This window comes from Coenobita brevimanus, chromosome 77, assembly GCF_032717465.1.
Source record: "Coenobita brevimanus isolate Jiangsu-jjx chromosome 77, ASM3271746v2, whole genome shotgun sequence".
NCBI lineage: Eukaryota > Metazoa > Arthropoda > Malacostraca > Decapoda > Coenobitidae > Coenobita > Coenobita brevimanus.
In genome coordinates, this window is record NC_137030.1 from 20032323 (window position 1) to 20046491 (window position 14169).

Here is a 14169-nt window from a genome sequence, read left to right on the forward strand (position 1 = left end):
ACCTCATTTTTTAAAAGATCTAGCTGTACCCTGCTGTGTGTGTGTGTGTGTGTGTGTGTGTGTGTGTGTGTGTGTGTGTAAACTTGCAAGCCATCCTTTTGATGTAGAGTGGTAGGCGGGTGGGTGTTGGGTTTGTGGTTGGATGGGTTGGGTTTGTGGTGGGATGGGTGTGTGGGTTGATTTTGTGGTGAGGTGGCTGGTGGATGTGTGACTTCCTGGAGGACATGACAGGAGATGGACTCACTAAAATACGTGTGTTTGTAGGTATATAGGTTTGTGGGTGAATGGATAGGAGAAAGTTTGGCAGGTGGCAAATACTTCCATGAGATAAATAGGTCCATCATAGGAATAAGCTCATGGGGGAAAAATCATGGGAAAATGTGTTCTTGAGGAAAATGGAAGAACTGGAAACATTGATCTAATGAATAAAAAAAAGACCATGGAAGAATATCAATTCAAGTGGAAATTTGGTGTTTTCCACATTTGAGAAAATATATCCACGGGCAAAAATATTCAATGGGACAAATAGCTCCATGGGAAAGTATAGGTCATTAGATGGAAAATAGGCCCATGGGAAAAAATTCGTCCAAAGGGGAAAACAGCAGCATGGAGGAAACAGGTTCATGGAGAAAAATTTGACAGGTGGGAGATAATCCCTGGGAGTGTAGTTGAGAAGAAGCTTGTGTGCTAGTTTTCTCTACACTAACTTCACCTTTTCATCCCAGCAGCTGTCGTGACTCCACGCCAAAACGCCTCATATTCAGCACAATAACCTCATTCTCTTTCTATTCAGATATCATATTCTGCCACTTAGTCTCTAATTCTCACCTTTATCTACTCTGTCCATCCCTCTTAACCTACACACCCCTCTGTCTTAACTCTCCATCCCTTTTTACATCATATTCACTATGCCAGCTTCATTTTATCGCCAGTACAGTACATCACTCTCTTCCTTACAAATCTCGCTTTCTCTTCTTCCACAGCTGTGGTGACGTGTACGCGCGGCGATGGTCTTGTTCCACCATCGCCACTCGTCATAGACCAGCCCTACTTCGACTCCTCCATGCTGACCAACCAGACTGCGCATGTGGGCAGACAGGCAGAGCTTCATTGTAGGGTTCACTCAATCGGCAACAGAACGGTAATAGGAAATGAAATTTTTATTTTTTTGTGTGTGTCTTATTCCGTTTTTTAGTTAGTCTCTGATATTCTTTGTTCCATTCTTCATTTTCAGTGGCAACTGAAAGGTAGGAGCAACTGGAATTTCAACCTTTTATTTGTCTTTTTTTCCACTTTAGTGTCTGCGTCTCGCTGTTCTTGTCTTTATTTACATACGCAACAGAACGGTATGAGGAACTGGAATTCTGCCTTTTTTTTCTTTTTCCTTTTGTTTGTTTCCGTCTAATTTTGCCGTTTACTGAACATTAAAAGGAATTAGATTTTTTCTGGTCTTTTTTCTCATGTTTCTGTCTTGTTTCTGTTTTTATTTTCATCGGTAACAGAACGGTAAGAGGATATGGAATTTTGTCTTTCTTCTGAGTGTGTGTGTGTGTGTGTGTGTGTGTGTGTGTGTGTGTGTGTGTGTGTGTGTTCCTTTTTTTGCCTCTGCTTTTCCTTGTCCATTTCTTCATTTTCATTTGTCGGTCTCTTTATTTCTCTCTTTCCTGTAATTCTTGTCGTTAGTTCTCTATGTCTGTCTCACTGTTTGTCTTTCTCTGTAAGGTGAACACTACTGTCAACAGAATTTTATTATTTTTTTGTTTATATATTTATGTGACTTTGATTTTCTTTGTCCGTCTCATTCCCTGTGTCAGTCGGTCTACCAGTCTCTGTCGTTATCTCTCACTGCGGATTGTTCGTTATTAGCAACGGAACGATGTGAGGACGTAGATTCTGTGTGTGTGTGTGTGTGTGTGTGTGTGTGTGTGTGTGTGTGTGTGTGTGTGTGTGTGTGTGTGTGTGTGTGTGTGTGTCCAGTTTCTCCCTGTTAATGTCTGTAAATATTTCTTCATGTTTTCAGTCAGTTGGGATTAATTTTCTTGTGGCTTTCTCTCTCTGTCACTTACACTGCCTCATGCACATGACCCGTAAAACAAAGGCGGATCTTGGTTTATTTGTTTGTTTCAGTGACTGTTTTCTTGAGAGAGAGAGAGAGAGAGAGAGAGAGAGAGAGAGAGAGAGAGAGAGAGAGAGAGAGAGAGAGATTTATGGAATCCGTTGCATAAGAGTCAGCAGTTCTCTCCGTGCCACCCACCTTACACACCTTCACATATCACCAAGTACGAGTATTACTTTACACCCAAAGCAGATCCTTTAATTGTCATAACAGTCCACCGCAAGATTGGATGATACTTCATGACTGATATTGTATTAGATGGAATTAGGTTGTCACGTAGAAAGGCGAACGAAGCAGCCACGGATCCTTTCCTCAGCAACGTAGAATCGCGTGGCGGTAACAGGAATGGAAAATGAAAATAGTCAACTTGCTGAAGAGATGAAATACTGTATCCAAGCAGAGTATATCTATATCTATATCTATATCTACAGTATATCTATTTATCTATCTATCTATGTGTGTGTGTGTGTGTGTGTGTGTGTGTGTGTGTGTGTGTGTGTGTGTGTTTGATTACGAGTAATATGTAGTTACTATCGATGTTTGACGCTCTCTGATCCGTACTAATATCACAGCCGTATAAATTCGTCTAACAATAGCAAAAACATAAAACTACGGTACGTCAGGAATAACCCATATAATTCAGTCATTGTGCTTAAAGGTGTAATGCGGCTGAATATAGATAATGTCCTTGATGAACTCCGTAACAGACTTCACGGCTCATTTTTAAGCGAGATGCAATACCTCTGTGTAATATATATCATTTTCCTTCATTACAACCAGACCCCACCATCTTCCTTTTCATTTTTTGCTACTCCTCCCCTCCCCCTCCTTTTTTGTTTTGTTTCACCCTCTTATATATTGTATCTTCATTGTTTTATTTGGTAATTATTTCCTATTTCATATATGAATTCACATTCCCTATACCTTCGATTTCCCACCAACCTTTTCCGAATCGCCAGCATGTTTATGTATTTTTACCAATTTTTTGCATCTCTGTCACTTTTCTGCGTGTTTCCACCACAATTAATTTTTTGTCACAGTTTTATTATGTGTTCACCATTTTTTAAGTGTCTCAACCACTTTCTCCCGTCCATCATTTCTTATGTTTTCGCCTCTTCCTATTTTTTTATTTTCCGTCTGTCTTGTTTCAGCCTCTTTTCTCTTGTGTCCACCGACTTATTTTCGTGTATCATCCCTTACTTTTTCTCCATCCTTGTTTCATCATCCAGTGTCTCCAAATTTCGGGCCTCCATCTCCCTTTTGGATGTGGTATCGTCTCTTAGGGCTGCCCGGTGAGCCATTCATTCCCTAAGGATTTTCAGACTCAAGGTGCTTCAATCCCGTAGACTTTAACGACGTTCCATCCCACATCTGTCTAGCATTTTCGCACTTGTCTTCAGCTAGTCTCAACTGCATTTTCAAACCCACAGTTTAGTTCAGGTGTCACAGAAGGCTCGTGTCACTCCCTTTTTACTTTCCTTTCATGCAAAAAATTCATCTCACAATGGACAGAAGTTCCCTGTTGAGCCATCTAAGCAAATCCCTTCATACTGGCGAGGGATTTTTCATTCTTTCAAGCTACACACAGGCGATTGTACTTAATTAAGGAACGACTTCAATCAGCAAAAGGGTTAATGAAGGCTCTAATCCTTCAAGTTAGAAGAGTTTCTCCTCTTTTATTCTACCTACTTGTACCTTAAAAGCAACTTTACTAAGGGAAAACCTTTGGCAGTGAAGGAGTTAATAAAACCCATACCTACTCCTTCCACTTCTTCCAGTTAGAAGAGTTTCTCTTAAGCTGAATACTATCATCTGCAGGGCAGCAAGTATAAGCTTACAAAAAAAAGGCCACCAGATTGAAGAGGTTTAGTGATCTCTAAAAATAGGTTTTACGCCCATCTGCTTTTAAAATTTTCTTTAAATATGCAACTCACATTATAAATGACTATATTTACTTCGTCACTATTTAATTTCAAGTTCGGAAGGCCTTCACTCACTCTCCCAGCACTTTTTTTTTTTTCCTTTCCTGCCTATAGCTTCCCTTCCATTTTTACCTACAACTTTGACATTTTACTTGACCAACCACAATTTAGGCTATTTTTTCATACCAAAATATTACATAAACCACCATACGGAAATATCCCATAGTTTTAATATTATACCCACAATTCAGATTAATGGTCAAAGATCCTGTCCCCATTTCCTTTCTGTACTTTCTACTTAACCTCCCAAATATGCAGCCCTCCATCCCACCTTATTACAAGCCAGCGAGCGAAGCGAGCAAGCATAGTGAAGCAAGGTTTCCGTTCAGCTGAGAAATAAGCGGCCCGACACGACCTGGCCAGGACCGACACAACACGGCCCGACCGCAATGGTTTTTAGAAGCTAATAACTCCTCTACTATGTGAGATACAGAATAGATTCTTTCAGCAGGTAGTACATACATTCAATATATTTTGTTTTTAGCCATAAATATTTACTCATGAGACCAAAGAAACCCCTTGGAACTGCAGCATTCCACGGGAATGGACAGAAGGCTTCAATTGTCATGCTCCACTATGAAATCGAATTTAAAAAGATTCCTTGTTGTAACACTATGTTTACTTGCATGAACTCTAACAGCTGAATATCGGATATTATGCCCATAATTTTACATGAACGTTTTGTGTTTATTTAGGGGATGAAATCAGCAAGGGTGGTCGCACCATATCTGGGTTTTATCATTCGATCAATAACCATGCGTTTACCAACACAGTTCGTTGACCCGGCAAGTCGGGAGCAGAGAAATAAACATTGTGTGTGTGTGTGTGTGTGTGTGTGTGTGTGTGTGTGTGTGTAATAAATGCTACGGCGCCTCTCTGTATGCACGTCCAGAGAGAAAACGTGGGAGGGAGAAAATGTGAGAAAGTAAATATTTTAGCTCAAATATTCTTCTGTTTTTGTTCAGTTGCCCCACCAGAAATGTTGGAAGTATACACCAAATGAAATTATGATGATAGACGTATGTACAAACTCTCACTCCCTCGTCGTGGACCCACAAAGAGCATTTTACTGTTTTTATGAAGCCAGTAATTAAACACAGCATCCAAAGTCACCCTTCGCCCATTTTATCTCACTGTCAGTCACAATTAACTCATGTGAGGCGGTTTGTGGAGTGAGGAGGAGATGCAAGGGTGTGCAAGGGACAGCATGGGGGAATGATGAGGTGAAACGAGCTGTGGAATAAAAGAAGAAGGCATATGGTGAATGGTTGGTGAGTAGAGGTAGGGGAGAAGATGAGAGAGAGAAGAGAGAGGTATATGTGAGCAGGAGAAGGGAGGTTAAGAGACTGGTGAAGGAAAGTAAGAAGAAAGTGGATGAAGAGTTTGGGAGGAATCTGAGTGTGAAATGGAGGGAGAGTAAGAAATTGTTTTGGAAGGAGGTAAAGAAAGTAAGGCAGTGTGAAAGGGGAAATAATAGGGGAGTGAAAGATAGGAATAATAGATTGTTAGTGGAGAAGAGAGAGAAATTGAGGAGACGGAAGGAGCACTTTGAGGATTTGTTGAATGTAGAGAGTGAGAGCAGTGTGAGTATAAGTGGTTGGGGAATGGCTTGGAGAAGAAGAGATGAGAGGAGGGAGGAAGAGATCAGTAGGGCGGAAGTAGTGGAAGCGATGAAGAAGATTAAGCTGGGAAAGGCCCCAGGAATTGACGGAGTGTGTGGTGAAATGCTTAGGTATGGGGGTGAGATTGTTGTGGAGTGGATATGGAAGTTGTGTAGATTGGCTTGGGAAGAGGAAAGGGTTCCAGAGGACTGGAAATCAGGTATAATTGTTCCTCTGTACAAGGGAAACGGGGAGAGAGAAGTATGTGGAAACCATAGGGGTATTTGCCTTCTTAGTGTGACTGGTAAAATATATGGTAGAATACTCATTGATAGGGTTAAGCATATGACAGAGGAGCTAGTTAGAGAAGAACAAGGGGGATTTAGGAAGGGAAAAGGGTGTGTAGATCAGATATTTGTTCTAAGATGTTTAGTGGAGAAGTATCTAGAGAAGGGAAGGAAAGTGTATGCTGCCTTCATGGACTTGGAGAAAGCTTATGACAGAATAGATAGGCAAGGTATGTGGAAGGTATTAAGAATATATGGAGTGGAGGGGAAATTGTTGAGTGCTGTAAAGAGTATGTACGAGGGAGCTAGGGCTACGGTGCGAGTGGATGGTGAGCTGAGTGAGTTCTTTGATCTCAGTGTGGGACTGAAACAGGGGTGTGTGATGTCTCCATGGCTGTTTAATATATATATGGATGGGGTTGTAAAGGAGGTGCAAGGTAGGGCAGTGGATGTGGGGCTGGCCCTAATGAATGAGGGTGAGATTTGGAAGCTTCCGGTGTTGCTGTTTGCTGATGATACAGTATTGTTGAGTGAAGATGAATGGGAGTTGCAAGGTTTGGTGAATGAATTTGGGACAGTGTGTAGGAGGAGGAAGCTGAAAGTTAATGTAAACAAAAGTAAAGTTATGGTGTTTGAGAGGAATGAAGTCACAGAGTGTGCAGTGAGGTTGGATGGTGAGGATATGGAGAATGTGAGTGCATTCAAGTACTTGGGTAGTGTGATGAGTAAGGATGGAACTTTGGGGGATGAAGTACGTGAAAGGGTACAGCAGGGAAGGAAGGTTGCTGGTACACTGAAAGCAGTGATGAGAAATAGGGAGGTGCGTATGGAAGTTAAGAAGTCACTGCATGATAGTATTGTGATCCCTACCCTGACGTATGGAAGCGAGGCGTGGACCTTGCAAGAGGGGAACAAGTCAAGAGTGAGAGCAGTGCAAATGAGTTACTTGAGAGGAGCATGTGGAGTGACGTGGAGGGACAGGTTGACGAATGAAGAAGTGAAGGATCGTTGTGGGGTGGATGTGGATGTGGTTGAGAAGATTAGGAGAAATACACTGAGGTGGTTTGGACATGTGGAGAGAATGGAGAATGAAAGACTGACTAAGAGGGTGTATGTAGGTGAGGTGGAGGGAGGGAGAGGGAGGGGTAGACCGAGGATGAGGTGGAGGGATGGAGTTAAGAGGTATATGAGGGAGGAGGGGTGAGTTGGGGGGAGGGTAGTCAAATGGTGGGTGACAGAGTGACTTGGAGGCGTTTTGTCTGCGGCCACCCTTTGCGGGATTAGGGCGTCGAGCTATAGATAGATAGATGAATGACTGAAAATGCATGAATGACAAACCTCGTTTACCGTTATTTATTGTTTACTTGGGAACCCCATACAAAGTCACCTTTTCCCCACCTTTTTTGTTCCTCCCAACACTGAATTTAACTCATTTTTTCTCTCTGTGCAAACAAGATTTTTACTCAAGTATGAAAGGCCATACCGCCGTCTTTTATTTATTATTTATTTTACTGGCATCGCCACTCATTTATTTTTCCATTCAAGCATTAGACCATAAAAATCTCTACCACCAAAAAATCATACTTGCTTTCTCTTCATTTATATTTTTACTTTGTTATCTCGCCCACCCCTCCACTCTCTCTCTCTCTCTCTCTCTCTCTCTCTCTCTTTCATCCCACAATGTAGCCATCCAGTTTCCTCCTCTCCTTTCCACTTAAGCACAACCCACAGTTTTCCTCAAACACAAGAGGCCCTACCTTCTTTACTTCTCTCCTTTATTTTTTTTTTAATTAATTAATTTTTTTTTTAATCTGCAACCTACAGTTAAGCTTAGAAATGTTCATTTTCTCATTTTCTTGCTTCTGCTTTGCAAAGACCTAATCCCCCTTTCTTTTTTTTTTTTTTTTTAATTCCTCTGCAGCCCACATTATACTATAATATTTTATATCAAAGCAAAATATTTCCTCAAGTAAGAAAAGTTCCCATTCCTACCCCGCTTTTTTCTGTGAATCCCACACAGTTTTGGTTCCCATTTTCACTTTGATACCAACAATTTAACTGAAGTACAGAAGTCTCTACTCCACTTGTTATTATTTCTTAACTTACAGTACAGTTAACCCTCCCTTCTTTATACCCTCCTCTGTGTCACAGTGAAACTCACAGATCAATACCTCTTTTTTATTTCTTAAGTACACAGGTCTCACAAGCTTTATATATATCTTTTATCGCTTACACTGCAACCCACAATGTCACAAGCACGAAAGGTCTCATGCCTTTTTTTCTCCTTTTCCGATGCAACCCACAAGTACGCTCAAGTCAGAAAGGACGCCTTCCCTTTTTTCTATATATATTTGTTTTCATTTTCTTACTTTACGATCTACAGTTAAAGCTGAGTACAAAGGGTCTGTCCCTCCCCTTTTCGCTTTTTTTTTTTTTTTTTTTTTTTTCAACGCACAATTAAGTTCAAACATGGGGGTGTTAATATTCCTGTTTCTGGTGCGACATTTCACACTCATGGACCACATCCAGTTCTGGTAATTATCTACCTTTCTCCTGCCTTGGGTGTGGCGAAGGAGTAAAATAATAGGGGAGGGGGGTAGGAGTATGGAGGGAAGCTGAGTTATGGAAGAATGGGAGGATGGAATAAAAGATAGAGGGGGCAGCAGACTGATAGAGGGATTCATGAAAAGTAAAAATGGAGGGGGAAGAGAGGGATGGAAGTATACGAGAAAGATGGAGGAAGAAAAGGGTAGAAAAATTAAAGGAGGTGTGAAGATAGAGAAATGGGAGGAAGCTGGACTGAGGAGAGATGAAGAGATGGCAGGAGAATGGGAGAAATACAGTGGTGGATCAACCGAAGGTAGTGTTCGCAAGGAGAAAAAAATGGGGGTTGAAGGGAAGATTGAGATAGGGAGGTGGTGGGCGGAGGGGAATGGAAAGAAGCATGTATTGAAATAATGGTGATACATAACAAAACTGGCAAAGGGAAGAGATGGAGAGGTAGAAGTGAGTGGAGGGAAAAAAATTAAGAAAAAATAGAATAGATATGAAGAGATGGCCAAAACCACGAGAAAGGAGGCATAGCAGAAAATTTGCGAAATAGAAAGAGATGAAGATATGAAAGTATGTATAAGAAAGGACCATGGAAAGACTCATGGACAGGAGAGAGGCAAGTAAATGAAAGGAAAGATGAGGGATGGAGATGATCTTGCCGAGTAGAAGGGTGAAGGAAAAATTAAAAATAAAAAGTGTGGACCAAGATAAGGGGAGAATGAGGTTTGGAACAGTGAAAAGGATGGAAGAACAAGAGTTACAGGAAATGGGACAAGACATGGTATTCTCTTCGGTTTAGGGGTTTCGTAATACCACTTCATTAAGGATTTAGTTTGCTTATTGCACCTTACTAATCTCTTGTCTTTGGTTTATCTCTCTAATTTCGACTTAGTTTATGTAACATATTATCAGTACCAACGTTCCCTACACAGAGATAAAGGAAGGAAGGAGAGATATAGAGTCTCCTTAATCAATGAAAATGCGAGCCAAGGGTAGGGTAAGAGGAAGGAAACTAAGTAAGCGAGGAAGGAAGAGGTGGAGGATGGATAAAGAAACTGGACTGAGCTGGGGAGGGAGAACTATAGTTCATTCAACTTAACTTTGCGGAGATTTTCGTCTTTTGTAACTTATTTTACCGGTGGTTGGTGGCTGAATAAGACATTACCAAAGCTCTACGCCCTTTCTGTGGTATTCTTCCTGACTAGCACCATATTCTTGTGGTGATTCTTGTTACAGCACTGCAATCAAAATAGCAGGATGGAAATTTAATGCCTAGTTAAAGTGAACAGAATATAGTGGGCAATGTGAAAAGTGTGCCGGAATCATTTAGGGGGATGAATGATGTTTGGTGAAAGTGTGTAGGGACTGTCACGAAGCTGAGGAGAGTGAGATGGATCGACGAGTTTGTTGAAATTAAAGAAAATTCTTTTATACTGACGTTTGTTTAAACTATTTACGGATAAATTTATTCAGCTCATGGGAGATATTTACAAACTGAAAGATTTTAATGGAGACTGATCCTAACTCTTTCACTGCAGATTTCCCCGGTGTTAAGTAAACCCGTGTGGAAGTGACGAAAATAGAATATAAAATTATTTCTTTTGATGAAGGAGTTATAATGCGTTTTGAGATGAAAGTGAATGATAAAGAGGATTGTGTGTGTGTGGTGTGTGTGTGTGTGTGTGTGTGTGTGTGTGTGTGTGTGTGTGTGTGTGTGTGTGTGTGTGTGTGTGTGTGTGTGTGCAGCTCTCAGTACGTTATGGAAGTGAGTTTGATGCCAAGTTTGCTGGGAAGTGGTGCGAGGCTGGTACTGACAGGGGAAATAAGCTGACGACAGGGAAGTAGAGGAAACACCAAAAATCAGTTGAACTGTTGATCTATTCTAGACCAGACTTTCTATTGAGCTCTCTTCGACTGTAGTTTCAGTGTAATGAGTTTTGGATAAGCGACGCTGGTTTAGATTCACACGATTTTATTTATTTTTTCTTTTTTTTGCCTTCTGCAACTATGCAATCTACATTACGAGTTTCGGATGAGTAACAGAACTTTTGATGCACTCAAAGCCGTTTGTTATGGACCATATTACATCTGGTATACTTTACAAGCTTCATATAAAGTTAAAAAGTTTGAGGAAATAATTACGGAACTGATCCTTGGATCAATTAGAGACTAATTGCTATTTATCATCCTACGACTATTTTATGAATTTGTGACGAGGGCGAGAATTATAATCCGATATAAATAATTTGTCATCGATCACTGTACGACTGTGGTATTTATTTTATGTGGCCAGTAATCATCGATCTGGCAAGAAATGTGCTATGTGTTCAATGAGGATAAAATTAGGCTTCAAAGGATTATAATACGAAAGGAACTTATCATCATCCGGACCTCCTTTCCCACCTTAGGTAAGGGTGAGGAGTAGCAGCGTCCAGACAGCCAAAGTTTGCCCAATTCAACGGGCCACGCTTCCATTCACTTATCATTCAAGCCCAGGGAATCCTGGCTCCCTCTGATAGGCCAAAGGGTTTCGCCACGCACTAGCTTTACTGTATATATACCTATCCGACAGAGTCAGTTCGAAAGTTGTCACTTTAAAAGAGGGTGCCAAATCGCTAGTCACACCCTTCGTACAAAATCTATCCAGCAAGCTCGATCACTTGTCGGTCCCTTAGCCTCATCAACTTCCATACCTCTTCCTCATATACTCATCCGCCATATCTCTCCACCTTCTTAGCCTCCCTCGCTTCCTTCCTCGATCAAGTTCGCTCACATATACCTTTTTTCACCACTCTATTATCGTCCATTCTCTCCACATGACCATACCATCTCAGTACACTCTCTTCGATTCTGGTGTCCACAGACTTCCTAACTCCGCATCTTTCACTAATCACATTATTTCGTATCCTATCCACTCTCCGTACTCCACATACAGTAGGCTATATTCCTCAAAAGTCTAATCTCGAATGTTCTTACTCTTGACATTTCATTATCATGCCACACCGTTGTTTCACATCCATATGTAAAAGTTGGCATTAACACTCCTTCACGTAAGCCTCGAGCTGCTGCCACACTCAAGCCTCTAATTCTTATCAAGGCCTTCATAGCACCAGCTACTTTCGTTTCTTGTGTCACTCTCTTTTCCACTTCTTATGTGTATATAATATATGCATTAATGTCCTCAAACACATGGCGCGTTTTTTTATTTTAATTTTACTACTTCCATTGGATTTTATTCAGAATTGGATGGGTTAACTGCTGAAAAAAAAAAATCCTAAATCCATATACAATCGTCTGACATTAACAAGACCATAACAAGTAGGACTCCACGAGATTGAGGGGATTAAGTATGAGACCATTTGGTAAATCAACCTTCGATGTGATGATGGTTGTGGGAGTATTTCATGGAGCAGCTCTGTCAGTCTGTCTTACATTAACTATTTTCGGACCCGAAGTATTTCCCTCACAAAGGCTTTAACAACTGTAATAATATCATAACACACAACACATACCACACCACCACCACCCCAAAAAACTCCCATATCACACCATTTCACCACACCACACCAAGGACATTGCCTAAATGATCCTGAAGCTTCCGTATGTAGTACATAACTTTGTATACTTGATTCTCTACTATTGCCACATCCTGGCAATGTTTTTAGCCTGGAAAAAAAATTTATCCCCTACTGAAGGGATAATGTAATGTCCACTGAGTCTTTCTTTTCAATGACATTTTTTCTGATTAGTTTTCAATTTCCGTATGATTTTATTCAACTTGAAGAAAGATTTTCTCTGTTGCAGGTTATGAGGATTTATAAATTATTGGATGGCAATGGATACTATGAAAATAACTGAAAACTGCTAACCTCTTCCCTAGGATGGGTCTCAATTAGTCAAGAAATAAGTACAAATACCGGGTATGCCTATTCATGGAGACATTCTAAGAGGCAAAATAAATGCTGAGAGTGAGGATAGGGTGGTGATGGAGACTTTCAGAATCAATTGTATTCTCTATACTTTAACCTGAGGCACGACTGAAGGCACTGGCCATTGGAAATGAGGTGTATGGGAATGTCCAACTGACGGACATAGCCGTTTTTCTTTTCTTGCTTTGGTCTGAAGTGATTATCATTTTCTTTTCTTACCTTGGCATCATGCAAGTGCAGAGGAGGCAGGTGGGTTGCATTGGGACTTTACTGTTTGCGATGGAGGGGTTAGGAATGATGATGTCTGATTCTGCATCATACAACTCGCTTGCTGCAGCCGCCACTTGCCTGTCCCAAGCCACCTCCACTGTTGCTAAGCTCTCCATTCATGCAAAAGAGGGATCAAGTGACTGTGCAGTCAGAAAGGAATTGTAGGTGAGTGTCCTCATTGCTGAGTGGGGACAAAGGTTGGGCAGCCGTAAGACATGTAAGTGCGCGTCCACACGTGTACTCAAACATACGTTGGCAGCACAGCTGGCAACATGTTCGGAAACATGTTTACAGCAGTATCTGGACAGATGTATGCAAGCATGTTTCAGTGCAGTTTCGAACACTGGCAGCAGAGGCGATGGGATAAGTGTGTCCATACCAGGCAGCTGAGACTTCACCGTGATGTTGCGAACATGATCTGGACGCTGCTGCTCCCAACATGTTTGCAGCGTGTTCGTTACTGTGCTGCTTACATGTTGCCAACAATTGTTTGAGCACACGTGTGGACGCGTCCTAAGGCATAAACTCTGCAGTATGGCCACCCAGCATCCTCCATGGCACGCACGCCTTACCATTATCTCACCACCGCCCGCATTGCCCCAGTCTGATGCATTGCAGAGGATTCCATCCCAGCCTCAGAGCATTTTCCATTACCACATTGAGGTGAAGTACTAGGTACTATACTCATTTCATTTTACCTTGACCTAAAATTGCCATTGCTTCATCTTGAATACTGAGTTATAGCAATGGATTAACAGCAGAAAATGAAGCTACACATGAAAAAATGCTACAGGAAGGGTGTTGAGCCACAGTGTTGTCTTTTTCTGCCACTGAGCCACGAGAAATATGCAACAAAAGGAAGATAATGTGGGACAAGAGTAAATGAATAACCTGTAATATGTGGGGAAGTGTATTTAGATTTGTGCATAAATAAGAGTAGTAAGTGAAATAGAAAAATTGGGAAAATTTCATTGTGGAGAAGAAGAATTATTAGAAATGTAAAGACTGCCATTCATCTAAAGTAGTAAGAGTTTAGAAAAATAATTGAATTAAACGGACGGGGCAGTCCCATCCTGCCCAGGCCACCCCGGCCTGCATGGACAGCTAGCCCCAAGGTATTCTTTAGACCCTGTTTCTACGTCTTTTTCATAGCACTTCATTGGGAGTGGCACCCATTTTACTATTAATTTCTCCTCACGGCACAGAATTGAAAATGGTAATGTCAATTTTACGTCCTGCTGAAATTAACAGAATATAGTTAAGTCCCCTTAAAGAACAATATCAACGTGCAGGCTCTTATGATTCACCATCAGCTGACTTTAACATCTGGGGGTTAGTTAGGGTAGAATGTTAGAGGTGTCCCAATTATAAGTGAGTGAACAGAGACTTATTATCACTTACAAGTTCCCGTACTCTTTCAGTTGGATAAAA

The 14169-nt window shown here is 41.1% G+C and overlaps 1 protein-coding gene across 1 annotated transcript in view; it reads left to right on the forward strand.

The window, feature by feature from the left end:
* The first annotated feature begins 623 nt into the window (after positions 1 to 623).
* Positions 624 to 14169, forward strand: part of LOC145408509 (zwei Ig domain protein zig-8-like) — a 92167-nt gene continuing 78621 nt past the window's right edge. The window contains exons 1-2 of the mRNA XM_080279241.1: positions 624 to 642; positions 984 to 1141. Of these exons, the coding sequence (XP_080135367.1) occupies positions 624 to 642; positions 984 to 1141 (177 nt within the window). The remainder of the gene's footprint in view (positions 643 to 983; positions 1142 to 14169) is intronic.